Source organism: Hemitrygon akajei, chromosome 22 (assembly GCF_048418815.1).
Source record: "Hemitrygon akajei chromosome 22, sHemAka1.3, whole genome shotgun sequence".
Taxonomy (NCBI): domain Eukaryota; kingdom Metazoa; phylum Chordata; class Chondrichthyes; order Myliobatiformes; family Dasyatidae; genus Hemitrygon; species Hemitrygon akajei.
In genome coordinates, this window is record NC_133145.1 from 59,733,285 (window position 1) to 59,754,653 (window position 21,369).

At 39.2% G+C, this 21,369-nt stretch overlaps 1 protein-coding gene across 5 annotated transcripts in view; it reads left to right on the forward strand.

Moving 5' to 3' along the window:
• The window catches only part of helz (helicase with zinc finger), a 302,830-nt gene that overhangs the window by 26,668 nt on the left and 254,793 nt on the right, over positions 1-21,369 (forward strand). For 4 of the 5 annotated variants that reach the window (XM_073026388.1, XM_073026389.1, XM_073026390.1 and 1 more), the window contains exon 2: positions 17,092-17,310. In XM_073026388.1, coding sequence (XP_072882489.1) covers positions 17,110-17,310 — 201 coding nt within the window. In that variant the 5' untranslated portion in view covers positions 17,092-17,109. Of the gene's footprint in view, positions 1-17,091; positions 17,311-21,369 lie in introns of those variants that run through there. The other variant, XM_073026392.1, reaches the window with a different exon arrangement.

Below are 21,369 nucleotides of genomic sequence, written 5' to 3' on the forward strand. Positions count from 1 at the left end.
TTCATTTGACCTGGGCAGATAAATAAAATAAGTGAGATTAGAAGAGAAACAAATAAACTTTTCACTTGAATAATTGTGATAGTTGATGATCTTATTTCGATTTGACAGTATATTATGACCTCTTCTGCTCAGTTGAGTTTAATTTACAGGTTTGGAAAGTATGTTGTGTTTAATGCAAAAATAAATAATTCATTTTAAAAGTATTTTCTCTACTTGTTTATAACATCGTAAGCACCCTTTTCTTTGATAGAGCCTGCATCATTTTTAATGGGCTGGCTGTATTATTATCAGTAAGAATACCTTTCAGAAGGCTGATTGCTGACATTTTGACAGTACAATAAGCAAGTCTGTTTGGTCTGTCATTAAAATGGGGGATCTTTGCATTTTACTGTCATCTGGTTTCTGTGGTTTCCCAAATTAGTCACATTAACAGAATATCACATTTTTGTTAAATGAAAATGAAGCAATTTGATTTCTATCTCTTTTGTGCTTTTAATGACTAAGTGTTAGAGTCATAGAGTGAAAAAGTATAAAGTGTAGAGCACACTTTGGCTCTGCACCTGCATGCTGATCTTTCTATCCATCTACATTAATCCGATTTCCCTATATAAGGCCCATAATCCCATTTGCCCACTTTTAAAAAGAATATCTTTTGTAGCACAAAGTTTTACTGGATAGTGGTGGGAAATTATTGTACTTGGATTTGAAATGACTGAATTTTTCAAAAGTTTATTAAATTCTCTTGAGCTTAATTTCTTTTGTAACTTTACACATTTTCTTTACACATTTCTTTTGTAATTAATTTTGCATGTGGTCTGTTGTGACATGTTGAGCTTTTACGTTGGATGAGTGACATTCTGATGAGAGTTCAGATGCTTGAAACTTAAAAATTATTCAACTGTGCATAAGATATTTAACAAAATAGTATCTGTAAATGCCAATCGGATACATATTTTGCAACATCTCGAGGTGCTGACTATGAAATACCTGTATTCTTTGAGTAGTGCAATCTGACATAGCCTTGTCATCTTGAATGTTGCCTTGGTTGTGGAGGTAGCATTCTGTGCACCCAGCAGGTTGTGGGATCAACTCCGTCTGCAGATGTGAGCATGATTAAACAAAATAATAGGAAAATTCTGCATTATCAAGAGCTGCCTCAACAAGTGAACTGCACCTGAAGAAATTATTCGTTGTTTGCTATTCAATGAGGGTCAGGGATTTTTTTTGTGTTCACTCTAGTTATTTCTGCACTCACTGATGAGTTATTAATCTGCATTTGTGAAAACACGCTTCAAGTAGCAATTGGTTTTGAAGTATTTCTGGTTATCCTGAGGATATAAAACACTGCTTAAATGAAAATTTGATTTCTATTGATAACTTCTCTAGATTTTTATCCACCATTTTCTCCCCACTGAAATTAAATTCTGCAGAGCTCCCAAAATTAGGATACATCATCATAACTTCATTTCACTTAGTGGAATATTGTGGACGTACCATTATAACACCAAAGCTTGGAATGGTTAACAGGAACATTTGAGAAGATTAGTTTATTGAGTGCTGTGGGGGGTAGGGGAGAGCCTAGATTGTTTTTGAGTTTTTATTTAACATTTCGATGCCTCATCAATGATATACTGCCCCAAGTTTGATGGTTCCTTACCCTCTAACAGTGCATTACATTAACACAGGTACTCAAAAATGTATTTTTTCCTCATGAGGAAAGATAGGATAAAGTCTTTCAATAAAGCAAGACTCACAAAAACAAACTACTACAAATAGTGAAAATCAGAAATAAAAGAGGAAGTACTGGAAATAGTAGGTTAGATAGCATCTCTTGTGGGAAGGAGCGAGAGAGCGATAACATTTCAAGACAATGTCATGAAGGCTTTTAAGAGTTTATCCATGTGATATTTTAGTTCTCTCTCTGTTGTGCACGATGCTGGCTGATGTACCGTAAATGTTTCAGCATTGTGTAATTTTAGCCCAGCCAGACTGCCATATGTGCTTGCAAATCAGTATTCATTGTATTCAAAACAGACTGAATTTTCTGAGCAATATAAACTCATGTCTTTTGGTCATTTGAGTGAGTTTGCAGGTTGTTTTAACTTTTGGCTTTGATTATGCAATTACGTTCTATTCTCATGCCTTGTAAGTCTCACACATTCTTACATTTTGATAGTTGCCAGTTTGGCAAAAGTTGTCATCTGCTTTTTAACATGTGAATAGAATGCTTAGTTTAATCAACAGAAATATTGGGTGAATTTATCTTGAGCCACCTGGTGGAAATTTAAAGGTGTAATATCTCAACAGCAAACTAAATTTCTATGGTCTTAAAAACTGACAGCAAAATTTTACCAGTAGTGAGACTGGTGTTGCAAGTATATGACAGGCAGAATAATGAAGAGGCGGGTGTCCGCTAATTACTTCAAATTCTTCTGTTTCAGTTCTTGCTGGCAGGATTCAATACATTATAATATTTTCAATATTAAAGATGATTCACTGAAAATATCACAAACAAGAGAATATCTGCAGATGCTGGACGTCCAAGCAACACACAAAAAGTGCTGGAGGAACTCCACCACCCAGGCAGCACCTATGGAAAAGACACTTCAGGCTGAGACCCTCCATCAGGACTGGAGAAAAAAAATTGAGTTATAGTTAGAAGGTGAGGGGAGGGGAGGAAGAACCACAAGGTGATAGGTGCAACCAGGAGGGGGGGAGGGCTGAAGTAAAGAGCTGGGAAGTTATTGGTGAAAGAGATATAGAGGGGATATGATAGGAGAGGATTAAAGGCCATGGAAGAACGAAAAAGGGGAGGAACACTAAAGGGAGATAATGGGTAGATAAGGAGATAAGGCAGACATCCCATCTCTCCCGGAAGTTCCGGGAGTCCTCCGCATATTGATAGCGGCTCCCTGACGCCCGCAAATTATATACAATATCCCGGAAATCGATTTTTTTGAGAGGGAGAGGGAGCATCCCGATTGGTCTCTTTTCATGCTAAGTAGACCTATCGGTTTTCTCTGTAGGCGGTCTTTGCAGTCGACCTCAAAAATAATGACAGTGTTGCTCGCTGCATTGTTTGCAACAGTGACTTTTCTATTGCCCATGGTGGGTTAAAATGTAAAAGACATGTTGAGGTGAGTTTAACAGGTGTCATTCGTTCATTAGCATAGCTAACATTATTTAAACTAGCTGGCTCGCTGCTCAGGAGCTACTCTATTGATGTCCTACGTGATGAAGCCAAACTCCCTGTAGACTTGCTTAAAGTTGTAATAGAATAACAAAACGACTTCATGATAATATATAAGTACATATTTTAATATTACATTTTCTGTATATACCCAATTTGGTTTACAGATTAGACAAAATCACTAAATAAAGTATTACGTACACCCTTGGATGGGGGGGAGGGGATATGAGGTTGCAGGGGGTGGGGGTGCTACCTCCCTGAAATGAGCTTTTGCAGGGTGGGATGTCTGAGATAAGGTGAGAGGGAAATGGGAATGGTGAAGGAGAGAGGGTGGGGTTACTGAAAGTTCGAGAATACCACCCCCTTTGCCATTCCCCATTCCCGTTTGTCACCTTATCACCTTCCTTCTGCTCCTCACTCTTTTCTTTTGTCCTCTCCTGTAAGATTCCCCCTTCTCCAGCCCTGTATCTCTTTCATCAGTCAACTTCCCAGCTCTTTACTTCACACTCCCCCCCCCCCCCGTTTCACCCATGACCTTGTGTTTCTTCCTTTCCTTCCCCCCCCCCCCCCCCCCCCGCCTTCTAACTCTGACTCCTCACCTTTCTTTCTCCAGTCCTGAAGGGTCTCGGCCTGAAATGTTGATTGTACTCTTTTCCATAGATGCTGCATGGCCAGTGGAGTTCCTCCAGCATTTTGTGTGTGTTGCTAAAAGTATGTTCAATTATGAAAATAGCAAATGATTTCAGCTTTTATTTTGTTCAGTTTCCAGTTTCATTGTTTAAAATATTGGTGTTTACAGATGTCGGATAAATGCCCTTATCATAACTATTTATTTTTGGTAATAGTTATATTAATCATAATCAGAATCAGGTTTAATATCACCGCCATATCTTGTGGAATTTGTTAACTTTGCGGCAGACATCCCTGAGGTGCGCCAGTGTTGATTGTCAGCGAGGTGGAGATGTCCTAACCACAAGCTTATGGTCTTACTGTTAGGAAGTCATGGATCCAATTGCAGAGGGAGATACAGAGGCCCAGGTCCTGGAGCTGTTTGATCAGGACTGTAGGAATGATTGTTAAACACTGAGCTATAGTCAACGAACAGCATCCTAACATAGGTATTTGTATTAGTATCAGTGGTTTACTATTCCTAAAGGAATGTTTATATATTAACAATAACACCATGCTATTAAGGTGCCCAATTGAAGTGTGTTAGTGAAGGTATTGTTTTCAATTGTGTAAATAACACTTTGGACGTAACATGAACTGTTAAGAAAGGATCAGTTATGATTGAATAGCAGAGCAGATGCGATGGGCCAAATGCCCTAATTCTGCTCCTATATCTTGTGGTCTTCAAGTATAATTCAGTAGTTTTATTTATTCTACTTGATGGCTTAAGATGAATAAGAAGACTGAGGTCCAAATCATATTTTGTGATTTGCAGTGACACATGCAATGGTTAACATTTATTTTTATGATATTTCTGCAACTTAGGTGAATATTGACCAAGAGCTGGGAAGCTGGATTAAAAAGTCTGTTGTTTGGCTGCTGTAGATATGATGAACTAAGAAAAAAATCTGATTTAATGAGTTGCAGTATGTAATAAATATAGATTACCACCAACAATGACCTTCTGAAGAAGCAACGTTTTGAATTTTGTGGAGGTGGTGCCACACATATTTTAAATGTGAGTTCTAAACCTGATGCAATAATAAAATCAGTGAATTTTTTTACTGATGTGATAGTAGTGTAGTGGCAGAATTACTAGTCTAATAATCCACAGACTCAAGTTCAAATCCCACTGTGGCAGCTCTGGAGTTTTATTTACTAATCTAGACCTGCTTGTATATGACATTGTACCAACTTTGAAATATTTTCTATAGTGGCTAAACAAGCCATTCAGTTCGAAGGGAATTCGAGATGAGCAATGAATACGGGCAGTGTTATTACTACTTAAAAATTAATTAAGAGAAGTATCTAAATCCTTGAAAGGTGAAGATCCCAACAAGGTTTTGAGAATTTAGTAGATGGATTTATTGAAGTCATTGTCATATTGTACAGAAACAGGCCTTACAGATTGTCGTCAAAAACCATGACAAACTTCTGGAGATGTGTGGTGGAAAGTGTGCTGACTAGCTGCATTTCTGCGTGCTATGTGAGCATTAATGTCTTTGATGGAAAATCCTACAACAGGTAGTGGATTTGGCTCAGGTTTCATATCAACCACTGTAGAGACCCAAGAGTCAGATTTTATTCAATTACTAAGTGGGAGCTATTGCATTTTAAAGCACTCCTAACAAAGAGAGTAACTTTTAACATCTTCCTGTAAATGTTAGCAAAACAAACTGAATATGAAACCTTGTACATCATAGATAAAACCCTCCCAACCATTGAGCACATCTCCATGAAATGGTGCCATAGGAAAGCAGCATCCATCATCAAAGATCCTCACCACCCAGGCCATGTTCTTTTGCTGTTGCCATCAGATAATTAGGTATAGCTGCCTCAGGACTCTCACCACCAGGTTCAAGAATAGTTACTATCCCTCAACCATCAGGCTCTTGAACAAAAGAGGATAGCATCACTCATTTAAGGACTTTTTTTACTTGTTATTTCATGTTCATTATTTATTGCTGTTTATTTATATCTGTATTTGTACAGTTTGTCCATGATTCTATTTATAGTTACTGTTCTATGCGTTTGCCAAGTATGCCTGCAGCAGAAGAATCTTAGTGTTATATATGATGACATGACATGTATGTGCTCTGATAATAAATTTTACTTTGCACTTTGATGTCCAAGCCAGTGATCCATCTGCACTAATCCAATTTTCCAGATCTTTGTCCATGGTCTACTATGCCCTAACAATTCAAGATTTGTTCCCCCCCCCCCCCCCCTGACCTTTTATTCCCAATTCTCACCAGTCTCTGACCTTCTGTAGTTTTGGCCTCTTGTGGATTCCTGATCTTTCTCACTGTATTCTTGACAGGTGTATCTTCAGACTCTTGAATTTCTCTTTTCCCTTTCTCACAAATTGGAGGGGGAAATCTGATAAGACAGAAGGCCATGTCCTCTAATCTAGGCAGAATCCTGGTAAACCTCTTATGCTCCTTCTCCATAGCCTCAACATCCTTCATATCATGGGGCAACCAGAAACTGTATCCAATTTTCTAGATGTGGCCTTAACCAGTTTATAAAGCTGAAACCTAATCTCCTGACTTTTGAACTCAGTGCCCTCACTAATAAAGGAAAGTATGTCATATGCCTTTTTAACCACCCTGTCAACTTGTGCAGCCACCTTCAGGGACCTATGAACTTGGACCCCAAGGTTCCTCAGCTCATCAACACTGTTAAGTGTCTTGCCCTTGACAGTGTACTGTCTCTTTACATTTGACCTACCAGGATGCTGTGGTTCATATTTGGCGGGGTTAAACTCCATCTGCCATTTTTTCACCCATATCTCCAATTGATCTACAATTCCACTGTGTTCTTTGCCAGTCATATACACTGTCCACCACACCATCAATCTTCTTCCTATCTGCAAACTTAGTAACCTCCCCCCCGCATCTACATTTTCATCCAAGTCATTGATACATATCACCAACAGCAGAGGTATCAATACAAATGCCTGCAGAACACTACTAATCACAGACCTCCCTTCATCTACTACCTGCTGTCTTCTATGGGCCAGCCTGCTCTGAATTCAAGTGGCCAATTCACCATTGAACCCAAGCATCTTAATGTTCTATGTGAGCCTCCATGTTGACAACATCCACAGCTCTACCTTCATCAATGACCTGTCGCCTTGTCAAAAAATGTAGTTAAGTTAGTTTCAAGGTGTAAAGTTATTACAAGTGTGCTGCCTTTATGGCAGTTATTTAGTTTATAATATTTTCGCTTAGTAATTCGTTTGTTAGCATTTTTTAGTTAAAGTTAGGATTGTTTAAGTAAATTCATTTGTCTGTAATATATCGCGGCTGCGATGACGTCACATCCGGTTTCGCCGCGTCTTGTGGGAGAATACCGGTTTGGGATAAACGCAAGGGTGGGGGGCGCTCACATGTGGTGCCACAGCGCGAGCAGTTTTCTCTCTACGCACCAGAGACACAGTGAAAGCAACACTGTAAGTCATGAGATAATCGATATGTTGAATTAAAATGTTAACGCTGATTCTGTTAAAAGTAACGACGGTCGATAAGGTTTATGTTTTCGTTTATGAGTCGGGATAGTTTGTGTCGAAGTGTATTTAAAGCAGTCAATGGAGCAGGTAGATTCTGACTGTATGCTGCACTTTAATGTAATGTAGTTATTGTAGTTTTACCTTTGCAAGTATTCATGATGTAAATGTGATATTTAGAAGGAAACAAACACTGTACCAATCTTGTATTGTTTTATCAACAGTTTTCACCATACGTTAATGTGAAGAGTGAACAGTAAATGGTTAATCTTACTGCGACCTTGTTTTCATTGACTACGGTTTAACTCGACGTTTAGTTTGGCGTTCCGTTACACCCAAGCGAGAACGTTACAACAAGCATACATGAATTCCAGTGGACAAGGCACAGAAAATATTAGTTCAGTCTTCTGATTTGTTCCTCATGCGTGTATATTGAAACCTTTGCAAAAAAGAAATGCAAAAGGAACTGATAGTGTTCCATAACTTAAAGTCAAGGTCAAGTTTATTGTCATAGGCACAAGTACATGTTTTCACAGGTGCAGTAAAATACTTATTTACAGCAGCAGCACAGGCATGTAGCATCATATAAGTAACAGTACCAGGGAACAAACAAATTAAGCATAAATTATACACAACTCTTCGGAACACAGTGATAGAAATACAACCACTGGAAATCTGCCAGGGAAGATTTACCATATACATTTACATGTATTAGGAATTTGCTGTGGTGTGTTGGTATGACATCCAACAAAATTCAATGACATTCAACAATTACAAAGAATTATATAAAGTTAGAGGTTAAAGTATGGATCTAGAATAAAATGTGCATAAATACATAAATACTAGCATGTGATTACCATAAGACTATAATATATAGGAGCAGAATTTGGCCATTTGGCCCATTGAGTCTGCTCTATCATTTCATTATGGCTGATTCATTTTCTCCCTCAGTCCCAATCTCATGCCCTATCTAATCATGAATCAATCAACCTCTGCGTTAAATATACCCAATGACTTGGCATCCATAGCCGCCTATGACAAGGAACTCCACAGATTTACCACTCTCTGGCTAAAGGAGTTTCTCCTCATCTCCATTCTAAAAGGGCAGTTCTCTGTTCTGAGGTTGTGTTCACTGGTCTTAGCCTTCTCTACCCAAGGAAACATCCTCTTCACACCCACTCTATTGAGGCCTTTTAACATTCGATAGGTTTCAATGAGATCATTCTTCTGAATTCCAGTGAGTACAGGCCTGGAGCCATCAAACACTCTTCATATGATAAGCCTTTCAATTACAGTATAAACAATATTATTAAAAGTGTTTGAAGTATTTACAGTGCAGTGACTGGGATAGTGGTTAGAGAGGTTTGGTGAGTGGGGGCTAACTAGAGAGGTTGATCAAATTAACTGCCTGGAGGAAGAAACTTGTAATATGGTGTGAAGTTTTTGTTTTAATAGCTTCATGTCCAAATGATTTTAAAGGCCAGAGCTGTGTTCAGGGGTGTTGTCTATGGGCAGGATAATTGGTGAAAGTAGCAAGGCTTATTTTGTATATTAATGTTTGAAGAAATCAAAGGATTATATCATTAAATTCTTTAAAACTTAAATTGTTGCAACCAATTTTAAAAACAGATTTCTAGGAATGTAAGTACTTTCATCTAAATAGAAACAAAACTTGTGCTTCTTTAGCTTAGAGTTGTGCTTCTTCGATTTCAGGATTCTCATATCTATCATCAGCTGAACAAGCTCGTATGAATAAGTGATTACATTCCAAACATGGAACTGAACCTGCTACTTTGTGTGGGTGTGCGCGGCTTTACAACAGAGTGAAGAAATCAAATATTGGGTTTTACACGCTAACACATGAGAATGTTGGGTTTATTTAATAAACTATTATATATTATAAACAAACACTGAAAAAGTAATGTTCCGATGCATGTTTTGACTTGTTTTAATGGAATTTTAAGTTATAATTACCACACAACATCCTCTTTGTCCCTGGAAGTGGAATTTAAATTGTGCAGACTATTAATTTCCCCAGGTAAATACTAAAAAAAATTAATTTGGAATTTATTTTCTTAATTTAAAAAAACAGCTTTCCTAATTCAAACAATTTAATTTTTTATTTTTCACTGTAAATCTTGGTGAAAAAAATTATGTCTTTGAAATTCTGGTTAGTTATCTGTGAATTTCTAAAGGTGATTAGCTTCTGTGCACGCTTAATACATCAGTCCTGCCAGAGGTTCTGTGCCAGCAGTGCCTGGCACCAAATGTGAAGATGAAATCCATGGCTTAGAGGTTGCAAGATCTTTGTGAAAACCTTTCTTTAAATCTGTAGATCGATATGTTGTTGAGCAAGTATCAGTAATTGATAACGGTTCTTTTCCATCCCTGAGCATTTAAGGGGGTTGGTTTTTGTTAGACCTGTCTAATTCTACACTCCTGCATATCTTTAAAGAAAAGGGAGGGTCAGAGTGAAACACTTTTTCAGTGCGGTGAGGGTAACTCGAGCTAGGCCCTGCACAAACATGAAGTCAAATAGCTATAAATCTGTTCATTATTAGGAAATTATCCCCAAAATACACCTGTAATCATGCACTTGTGTTGCAGTCAGTTTCCAAGAAATTCACATGCGTCATTACATTAAAGTTTTGCAATAAGCAGGCTGGTAGGACTTAATTTTCTTTAAGTAATGTTTTTATATGAATGGTAATATATAGCTTTATTAACAAGTGTTTATCTCCAAATATATTAATCTTTAATGTATACAAATCTTGATGAAGGAAATCTGATTTAAATTCACTGGTGAACCCAAGTTAGCCTTTTAAAATATTTTTTGTGTACTCCAGTAAATTTGTTAGCAAATTATATTTTTAATATTGAAACGTGTCAAAACATAACATAAAATGTTATAGTTAAAAGATTATTTCCCCCCCATTCGCTTCTTCCACCTACCCCCCCCCCACCCCAACCACAGCACCCATCTTGTATTCCCCATCATTAAAAATGTTTATTTTTAACTTAGGCCATCTTCAAGTGAATCCAGTTTAAAATCGTTACAAAGGATTATGGAAAGTATGTGCCTTTGGGCTTGCTCATATGGTTTGCCACATCCGGATTACATTGATAATCGAATAATCAACTGGAAAGATCTCCACAATGACATAATTCTAAAACCAGATATTATGTTATATGATGGCAAATATTCCATAACTGCATTTGAGAAACTAGGATTTCAATTGAATGTGTATATACTGTACATCTGAAAAAAAAATTAATTGAGGAAAAAAGCAATTTGCTTTCTGACCTTTTTCTGAATATCTCTATGTTTCATTTCTTTATATTTCTTAACAAATCTATGAAATATTAAGAGAGCCTCAGCAGGCCAGGAAGCATCTATGGAAAAGAATACAGTCGACATTTCGGCCGAGATCCTTCATTAGGACTTCATCAAACCATCCCTCACTGCTCCCTCTCTGTAACTTCTGCTGTCCCCTCCTCCAGCATTGCGTGTGTGTTGATCTCCTGCATCTGCAGATTTTCCCTTGTTTGTATTCAGATTTATTTATCATATACACGTAGAAACGTACATTGAAGTGTGTCATTGTAATTGATCAGGTAGTTGTAATTGATAGTATTATTCAAAAGAACAGGGACGTTTTCCAGACTCAAGAATGATATTGCTCCCCCAGACAGTGAACCTAAAGTTCAGATTAGTCAATTTCTTTTGCTTTGACTGGGATTTTAATTTACTGCCAGGTTTACTGGTATAATGGTAATTCATGGAAGTGAAGCATTTTGGAAGGCCTTTCAGATCTAAAATACCATCCAAATGTTAGTCTGGTCAGTCAGTCTTTGAGAAACAGACAAGCAAACATTTATTAAGAGTGGAAGATTCTGAATAAAAGTCCTTGTTTGAATTGAATCTATTGAACTGTTGTTGCAGCCGCATTTAGTTGAGGGGTAAATTAATTAAAATCTATCTTGCCTTTAATATTTGACCCACTCTCTCAGTTGAAGTGCCATATTTTGCAAAATTCCCGGAATATAATTCCCAGAATATATAACAGTTTCTTCCCCCAAGCTACAGACTCCTCAATACCCTAAGCCTGGACTGACACCTTGCCCTATTGTCCTGTTTATTATTTATTGTAATGCCTGCACTATTTTTGTGTACTTTATGCAGTCCAGTGTAGGTCTGTAGTCTAGTATAACTTTCTCTGTGTTTTTTTTATTACGTAGTTCAGTCTTGTTTTTTGTACTGTGTCATATAAACCATGGTCCTGAAAAACGCCCTCATTTTTACTATGCACTGTACCAGCAGTTATGGTTGAAATGACAATAAAAGTTGACTTGATTTGTGTAGTGCAGCTCTGTGCAAAAGTCTTAGACACCCTAGCTATATGTACCTAAGATTTTTGCACAATACTGTAGTAATTTTATGTATTGTACTGTAATGGTGCCCCCCCAAAACAAATTTCATAACATGTGAGTGATGATAAACCAGATTCTGATATGGGTCTCTATTGTGGACTGAGAGTGAGAAGGGGACAGGGAGAGGGAAATCATGGTTGAGAGAGGGGAGGGAGAGGAATGCACTAGAGAGACATTCGGTAATGGTCAATAAGCCAGTTGTTTGGACTCAAATGACCTTGCCTGGTGTGCCAGGTTTGCACCTGCCCCCATGGCACTCCTCTGCCACCTGTCCCACACCCTCCATGGTGCTCCACCCTCGTCATTCCCAACATCCTTTGCTCCTGACAGATTTACAAACTTGCTTTCCACTCCACATTGACAAATACAGTACTGTGCAAAAGTCTTAGGCACATTAGCTATATATATGTGCCTCAGACTTTTGCATAGTACTGCTTATGAATAGAATGTACCACTTTATTTATTTCCATATGGTGTGCAAGCTGCATTGCATGTAGCATAGAGACTGAGCAGACACTGATCTGTTACATTATGAAATAGCACAAATATGTATTCATTCTCTTCAATGGACAACATATTTTCATTCTCCAGCCCCCTATCCTTCCTACGGTGTAACCTCTGATTCATGATGTGATGCATATTTGTTCCATCTGGTGTTTCGTTCGCACTTGGTTTTATAACTGCTGTCTTTTGAAAGGGAAGGAAATGAGTTGCATAAAATTCATTTCTCTGAACAAAGTAGCTTTTGCCTCTATTCTCAGTTTACTTCCTTGCTCTTTGTAGAAGACAAAATTCCATGAGTATCAGTAGACTTCCAATACTTGAGCAAACTCGTGAATTGGCAGTTCAGCTTTGAGCAAGAATAAGAGATTAGAGTCTCTGATATTTAAATTTAAAATATTTAGTTTGCATACATATGCAGATAAATAAATGAATTCATTCTGAATGCTATACAAGTATTAAGATGGGAGCAGTGTTTCTTAACTTTGGCCCTCTTCCAATTATCATGGTGTATTCACTGTTAACTGGAGGAACTCATCAGGTAAGGCAGCATCTAGCAGAGGAATAAGCGATCAGTGTTTCGGCCCAAGACCCTTGATTGGGACTGGAAAGGAAGAGGGAAGAAGCCCAATAAGAAGCTGGAGACAAAAAGGAAGCTGGCAGGTAATATGTGAGAGGGAAGGTAGGCGGGTAGAAAAGGTAAAGTGCTGAAAATCTGATGGAAGAGAAGAGTGGATTATGGGAGAAGGGGGGGGGGCACCAGAGGGATGTGATGGACAAGTGAGGAGAAGAGAAAGGTAAGAGGAGAGCAAGAAAGGGAATGGAAGAAGAGAAGAGGGAAGGGGAAAATTATGCCAACCAGCTGATAAATCCAAAGGAATGGCAGAGAGTGATGTACTTTGGCACCAGCAGCATTGTAGGAGTTGCCAGTCAGCGCTGAACTCATTATAGGACTGCCTTCGGGACGCCAGTTCCAGAGTTTTCCTTTGTTTCCTTTCCCATGAGTAGTTATTGTTGCAAGGCAGGTGAGGTTTTTGATCACTTTTCCTTCTCCTTTGTCCCTTCTCCTGTCAGTAGAAATGGTTCTACTGTGCTTAGTGGCTAAGCCCCATGTGAAAGCTAGGAGTTGGACTAGGTTGTCAAAGGCTATTTGAGGTACACGCCATTGGGAGCATTTAATAGGTAATGAGATCTTGTCCGCATTAACCTCTCTCACCCCCAGCTATAACAACTTTAAGGAACTATCACGTATTATGATCCCTAATTTTTACAGTTTGATTTAGGATTTTTGTTCTTCGAGGTCTTTGAGGTAGGGCTGAGTTTATTGTATTTTCCTTTGACATGTGTATTTAACCAGTGCCTCAGGCATTTCTTGTGTGTCAGATACAGTGGGTGGCCCCATATTACATGACATTGTCCATTCAGTCCTGGAGAAAAAATTGTAATATTTGATTAATTTGAGTACACAGTATCATATTCAGGCAGTATGAGAAATGCTAAAATGCTAAAATTTCTTGTATCTTAGTGTTCAAAAGAAGAGTGTGTAACAGGCTGGTATGGGTTCTGGTTCTTTTCAAAGCAAAACAAGTCTTTTGTAAGACAGGAGATAACATTGCTTAATCCTGCTTTATCCTGAGCACCTTCCCACTTCAGGCAAGAAAGGTAATAAAAAGTCTTTCCAAAGCATTTGGTGCTAAATCAATTTTCAAAAGTAAGTCAACTACACCATAAATTTGTCAGTGTTAATTTACTTTCATTTGCAGAAGTATATGTAAGCACAGGTGTAATGAAAAATGTTCTTGCAGCAACCTCACAGGCACATCATGCATTCACAAAAAATGATATAAATTATTCTCAAATTTACAAGATATAATAGAAAAACAAAAAAGTATTTTAGTGCAAAGTGATCAATGTGATTGTGGTGTTCCTAATGATTAGGGTTTGTGCCAGTTGATTCAAGAACTGAATGGTTGACAGGAAGTACCTGTTCTTGAAGCTGGTGGTTGTACTTGGGCTTTTGTACTTCCTGCCTGATGATAGATGTGCGAAGATGGCATGGCTCACATAGTGGGGATCTTTGCTGATGGATGTTGAGTTCCCGAGATATGCTGCCTGTGGATACTTATGGTGGGAAGGGATGTTCCCGTGACATATTTGGCAGAATCCATGTCTCTCTGCAGTTTTTTTATTTACATTCCTGTGCAATCGGATTGCTGTATCAAACCATAATGTAATCAGTCCCAATATGAAGGGTGATTGATAAGTTCTGGGCCTAAGGTAGAAGGAGTCAATTTTAGAAAACCTAGCGTATTTATTTTTCAACAAAGTCCCCTCCTACATTTACACACTTAGTCCAGCGGTCGTGGAGCGTATGGATCTTGGACCTCCAGAAAGTGGTCCACAGATGGCTGATTGATATGTTCGTGGCCTAAGGTAGAAGGAGGTGAGTTCTATAGCTCTCGTTACATGCACATGCAGGTCAACTCTTTGATAATGCTGGAACTCATCTCCTTCTACCTTAGGCTACAAACTTATCAATCACCCCTAATGAGCTATTAACTCATGCAATCCTGTGCAAGTAATTTGCAGCTTGCAGATCCACATGAAGATTAATCATTGGAATTGGGAACAGTTGTTGAGATGGTTTGAGATACTGGCATTACTATGCCAAAATATGGCTGGAAGCATGGCTAGCTACCTTTATTTTTCTTTATTTTACGTACTTAGAGATCGAACATGGTAACAGGCCTTTCTGGCCCAATGAGCCCAATTACACTCACGTGACCAATTAACATATGTCCTTTAGAATGTAGTAGGAAACTGGAGCACCCAGAGGAAACACTTGCTGTTCCAGGGAGAATGTACAAAGTCCTTACAAACATTGGTGGAATAGAACCCGGGTCATTGGCGCTGTAATGCTGTCACAATAACTGCTATGTTATTGTGCTCCCCAAACACTTATGCACATATGAAGGTGCAGATGTTAATATATAGATGTTTGTTCGTTTGTTATGTGTCATGTTGTATGATATGGATGATCATGGTTTCTCTATTATCATGATTGTTCTTGGTAACTTTTCCTACAGAAGTGGTTTGCCATTGCCGCCTTCTGAGCAGTGTTTTTACAATATGGGTGACCCCAGCCATTATTCATACTCTTTAGAGATTGTTGTCATGTGACTGGGGGGTGCTAAGCAGGTGCTACACCTTACCCAAGGGTGACCTGCAGACTAGCGGAGGGAAGGAACACCTTACACTTCCCTGTCAACCAAATATATCGAAGTCGGGAAGTATGAAATTCTGGCAAAATTAGCTCCTGTGCAAGAATGATCATTTTTTGGTTAAAAGCTGAAGCTTTTGAGATTCATATTGAGATTCATAACATGAAGAGTGAGCTAATGTTGGAATGTTGATTTGCTATGCTTAACAGAAAAACAAACACCTGTGACATGTGTGTTAATCTTAACCAGATTAATACATACAGGCAACACACACAAAATGCTGGAGGAACTCAGCAGGCCAGGTAGTATCTGTGAAAAAGAGTAAGCAGTTGACATCTTACTCTGACTTCTCATCCTGTTTCGCCAGCTCTGATGACGGGTCTCGGTCTGAAATGTTGACTGTTTATTCTTTTCCATAGATGGCTGCCTGGCCTGCTGAGTTTCTCCAACATTTTGTGTCTATTTCTTGGATTTCCAGCACTCTGCAGATATTCTCTTGTTTGTGATTTAACAAGTACAGGTTGAATATTCCTTAAATGAAATAACAAAATCTGAAAACCTCCAAAATCCAGATTTTTTTGAGCACTGACATGGCATCACAAATGGAAAATTTTACAAGATGCTTGGAAGGTTCTCAGATGCTGCACACCACAGACAGTTCTGAGAAGTGACCTCACATATTGAATAAACAAAAGTTAATAAAAAATAGAAAAACTGCATAAAATTAAAAATGAAGATCTCTATTGTTTATCGTCAGTGTCGGAGTGAGCATGTGCCTCTCAATGGTGTGCTGATCATGAAACAAGCAAAGATCTATCATTGCAAACTGAAAATTGATGGTAATTTGAATATTCAGCAGGCTGGTTGCAGAAATTTAAGAAATGACACGGCATTAAATTTTTAAAGTGTCCACCAGAACAAGTCAATGATGCTATTTATGTTTATACCTTACATAAAAGCCAAAAAGAATGTAAAATGCAAATACAGTGTACTAGAACCATAGAACATTACAGCACAGAAACAGGTCTTTTGGCCCTTCTTGACTGTACCGAACCATTTTTCTGCCTAGTCCCACTGACCTGCACCTGGACCATATCCCTCCATACACCTCTTATCCAAGTACCTGTCCAAGTTTTTTTTATGTTAAAAGTGAGCCCGTACTATAACCTTTTAATCAAAACACGGCATCGTAGGTGGAGACTGAAGGCCTACCGTTGTTTGTTGTTGTTCGACAGCTGATTGAGATACTCTTCCAATGGTACATTTGTTACTTTGCACACACATTTTCATTATATTAATGGCACGTAATAATTTTTATTCTTGAGAACATACGTTTGATGAACAAGTGTAAGACAAAGACTGCTTACAGGTATCACATAAATTCATATGGCGGTCCAAAGCTATCTCATTATATATTCCAAGATCCATAATACTTCCAACCCCAAACATTTTGGATAAGGAGTACTCAACCTGTACTAGAAAACCACTTTTGTCTTCAGCTGTCTTAAAAAAAGAACTTGTTAGCACATTGAATACATTGCACAATTAACAATTTCTCCTTTTGTTTTTAGCATTTTGCTTGCTGAGTCATGGCATACAGAAGACCAGAAAAGGCATGTGAACAAGCATTTGAATGTCTGAGATTGCAGGAATATGAGCTGGCAACAAAGTACTGTACAGAAGCACTCATCACCCTTGGAAATACTTCCATCACTACATCATGCCAGCCACAATTGGACCGCATTCAAATTGAAAGTCTTCTCTACAGGATAGCCTGCTTGTTGCAACTTGTGAGTAATGTACTTTATTCTAACAGCATATGTTGGGCACCATCTACTCTACAACTAAAGTTTGGGCGAGGAGTAGCATGCTTGAGGAAATTTTCTGCTTTCTGCAAATGTCTGTGTTTATAAACGAAACATATTTTGTTGGAATACCTCTTGGTTGATAGCTTTGTTTAAATGTGATCAGTTTGCAAACCACCACTTGGCCTGGTGGTGCATCCTTGAATTTTCCAAGAACTATAGTTCAAGGAGAAATATAAGATAATTATTATGAGCAAGGAAGGCAGTTCTTTGATAATGAAAACTGGAAATCAAATCTTTGAAATAAGATAAAATATAGGTCTATTATTGAAAGAACAAAAACAAAAACTCCTGGAGGAACTTGGGTTAATCAGCATCTTGTCAGGACACATCTTGATGCAAGAACTTAATCTGAAACGCTGTCGGTTCCTATCCCCTGATAGATGAGGCTTGATTCCAATGGTTTCTTCAGCAGTTTTTCTCCAGATTTCAGCAAACTGCGGTCTCCTTTGCCTCTATGATTAAAGGAGGATGGCTTCATAATCTTCATCTTTATGAAGATTCCATTTCACTTGAATTATTTCTTCTGTATGTTAAAAATTGTGGACAATCTCCCAAAATAGGGTGCAAAGTAAAAGTATTTAGAATCTCTTCACCATATTGGAAAATTGCATCATATAGTTGAATGGGGTAAAGTTAATTTTTAGACCACAAGGTGTAGGAGCAGCATTAGGCCATTTGGCCCATTATGTCTGTTCTGCCATTCCATCTTGATTATTATCCTTCTTAATCCTGTTCTCCTACCTTCTCCTCATAACCTTTGACGCCCTTACCTATCAGCCTCCACTTTAAGTATACCCAGTGACTTGGCCTCCACGGCTGTCTGGCAATGAATTCCACAGATTCACCAACCACTGGTTAAAGAAATCTCTTTTCTAAAGCAACATAATTGTATTCTGAAGCTGTGCCTTCTGATCTTAGACTCCCCCATTATAGGAAGCATTCTCTTCACTCTATGTAGCCCTTTCAACATTCAATAGGTTTTAATGTGATTTGCACCCTCCACCCCCCTCCCGTTTGTCTAAACTCCAGCGAGTACAGGCTCAGAACCATCAAATGCTCCTCCTATGTTAACCCTTTCATTCCTAGGATAATTCTCGTGACCCTCCTTTGCATCCTCTCCAATGTTAGCCCGACCTTTCTTAGATAAGGGTCCCAAAACTGCTCATAATACTCTTATATTCAGTTAAGATAACAGTTTGACAATGCAGCCACTTTTACTAATTTTTATAATGCAAATCAAAATGTCTTTTGAATGTGTTATTAATGCAGCAAGTAGAGGGCTATGGACAACCCAAGGTATTTTCTAAAGTAAGAACATGTTTGGTACAGCATGTGGGCAACATGGCCTGTATTGTGCTGTAGGTTTTCTATGTTTTTGTGTTCAAGTGGAGAAAGCGTGAAAGCAGAAGTGGCATTGGATTTAATGGCCACTTTATTCGGTACAGGAGTGGAACCTGGTGTGATCTTATGCTGCTGTGGCCCATCCACTTCAAGGATCAACATGCTGTGCATTCAGAAATGCTTTTCTGCACACTACTGTTGTAAAGCATAGTTAGTTGAGTTACTGTTTCCTCCCTGTCAGCTTAAACCAGCCTGGCCAGTCTCCTCTCACAGATAAGGCGTTTTCGCCCACACAGCTGTTGCTCACCAGATTTTTTTTTGTTTTTCACGCCATTTTCTGTAAACTCTCAAGACTGTTGTGGGTGAAAATCCTAAGGTATCAGCAGTTTTTTTGAGGTGGTCAAATTACCTTGTCTGGCACCATTTATCATTCCATGGTCAAAGTCATTGAGATCCGATTTCTTCTCCATTCTGATGTTTGTTCTGAACAACAACTGAACCTCTTGACCATGTCTGCATGCTTTTATGCACTGAGCTGCTGCCACATAATTGGCTGATTGAATATTTGCATTAACGAGCAGGTGTACAGGGAAACCCAATAAAGTGGTCACTGAGTGTTTATTGGGTTTTTTAGATCTCAATGTTCAGCATTCCCAAGTATGTATAGGATGAGAATGTAGAATTTATCATTCTTGGAACATAAAACAGGAGAAGGCCATTTAGCCTATTGAGTTTATTCTTCTGTTGGCTAAGATCACGATTGATTGCAATTCACTGGCCAGATGCCTGTCATTCCATATTTCCTAATGCCTTTGGTCAACAATAATGTCTGGTCTCAAAGTGGTCTTGATGATGTGCTGTGGGAACTTTAGTTGTTTCTCCAGGTCAATCATGAGCTGCCAGTCGTGAATGTGTGCCTGAATCCCCGTGGGTGACTTTACTCTTCTAGTTGCTCTGCAGCTTTCACAAAGGTGATGGTTCGATTGCAGAGTTTAACTTGTTTGCTGTTAGGGATTCTTAAGAAGATTGCTTCTGTGAGGGTCTTCAATACCTGGTTATGTTTCCAGCTGTATCGACTCTTTCTAAAAGTTCTTGGGCAGCAGCTCAGGATGTTCTCCAAGGTTCTTCTCCTGAACACAACAGACAGTCTGGGGCATCAACCTTCCCCCAGCCATGTGGGTTGGACAGCTAGGCTGGGCAAGATGTCATACATTGCCTGGACAAGGAACTTGATTCGGTATGGTTCTGCTTGCCAGAGGTCAGTCCATGTCACTCTCCTTTCCATGGCCTGCTCCCACCTGGTCCAAGTTCCCTGCTGCTTCATGCCCACTGCTCTCTCTTCATTTCCTCCTGGAAGAGCTTGGACTTCTCCCTCCCCTTAGCTGTGTCATACCTGGGGACTGGGAAGCTTCCTAGGCCAGCTCTACCTCAGGTCACTGCTGCCACCACTGGACTCCCTATATTGCATCACCTCTCTTGCTCTTGTCACCTTAAACCTGTCCTCCAAGGATTTTAAGGGCAGCTGCTGATTGGTGTTTTTTGCATAGAGGACAATGATCTGAGCTTCCTGGGCTATCTCTGGAGAAAGCTGCTGACCTTTCTCAGTTCTTGGTGAAAATTGGAACTTCATATACCAGCAGTGGCCAAAGAATCCTCGGTAGGATGCCGTGCTGGTATATCCATGTCTTGCGGGTATATGCATGCCTTGAGCTTGCGGGTATATCCTTACTGGTCAACTGCTTTCAACCAGCCCTCCAGCTCCTGACCTGTTGCCTGGGTTGATGGCCTTTCAGGCTGCTGTCGAACACCTTGCCAAAGCGATTCACTGACTTTACAGAAATGGTTGGAATGAATGTTCCTGTGATGTTAAAGTGGAATCTATTGGTGACTCTGCCCTTCTTCAACACCAATGATCTTGATTTTATGGGCTTGAAACTCATTCTTACCCAGCTAATGTGCTTCTTTGGTCCTTGCAGAATCCACCTAGTTCCAGCCACAGAGTTCGTAGTGACTGTCAGGTCAATCTTGAAAGTGTTAATTGGTGGTAGCTGTACACCAGACTTGGAGCAGGGCCTGTGGCATTCTGGTTCAGCAGACCTTGCATTCTATTCATTACAAGACCAAAGAGGATCATAGAGATGGTACAGCCTGTGATGATCCAGATCTCCAGCCTCTGCCACCCTGATGTAGCTTGGACAGATTAGTCTGTGAACCAGCGTAGGTTCACAAGGTTAATTCCCGGAATGGTGGGACTGTCATATGTTGAAAGATTGGAGCGACTGGGCTTGTATACACTGGAATTTAGAAGGATGAGAGGGGATCTGATTGAAACATATAAGATTATTAAGGGATTGGACACGCTGGAGGCAGGAAGCATGTTCCCGCTGATGGGTGAGTCCAGAACTAGAGGCCACAGTTTAAGAACAAGGGGTAGGCATTTAGAACAGAGATGCGGAAGAACTTTTTCACCCAGAGAGTTGTGGATCTGTGGAATGCTCTGCCCCAGAAGGCAGTGGAGGCCAAGTCTCTGGATGCATTCAAGAGAGAGTTAGATAGAGCTCTTATAGATAGTGGGGTCAAGGGATATGGGGAGAGGGCAGGAACGGGGTACTGATTGTGTATGATCAGCCATGATCATAG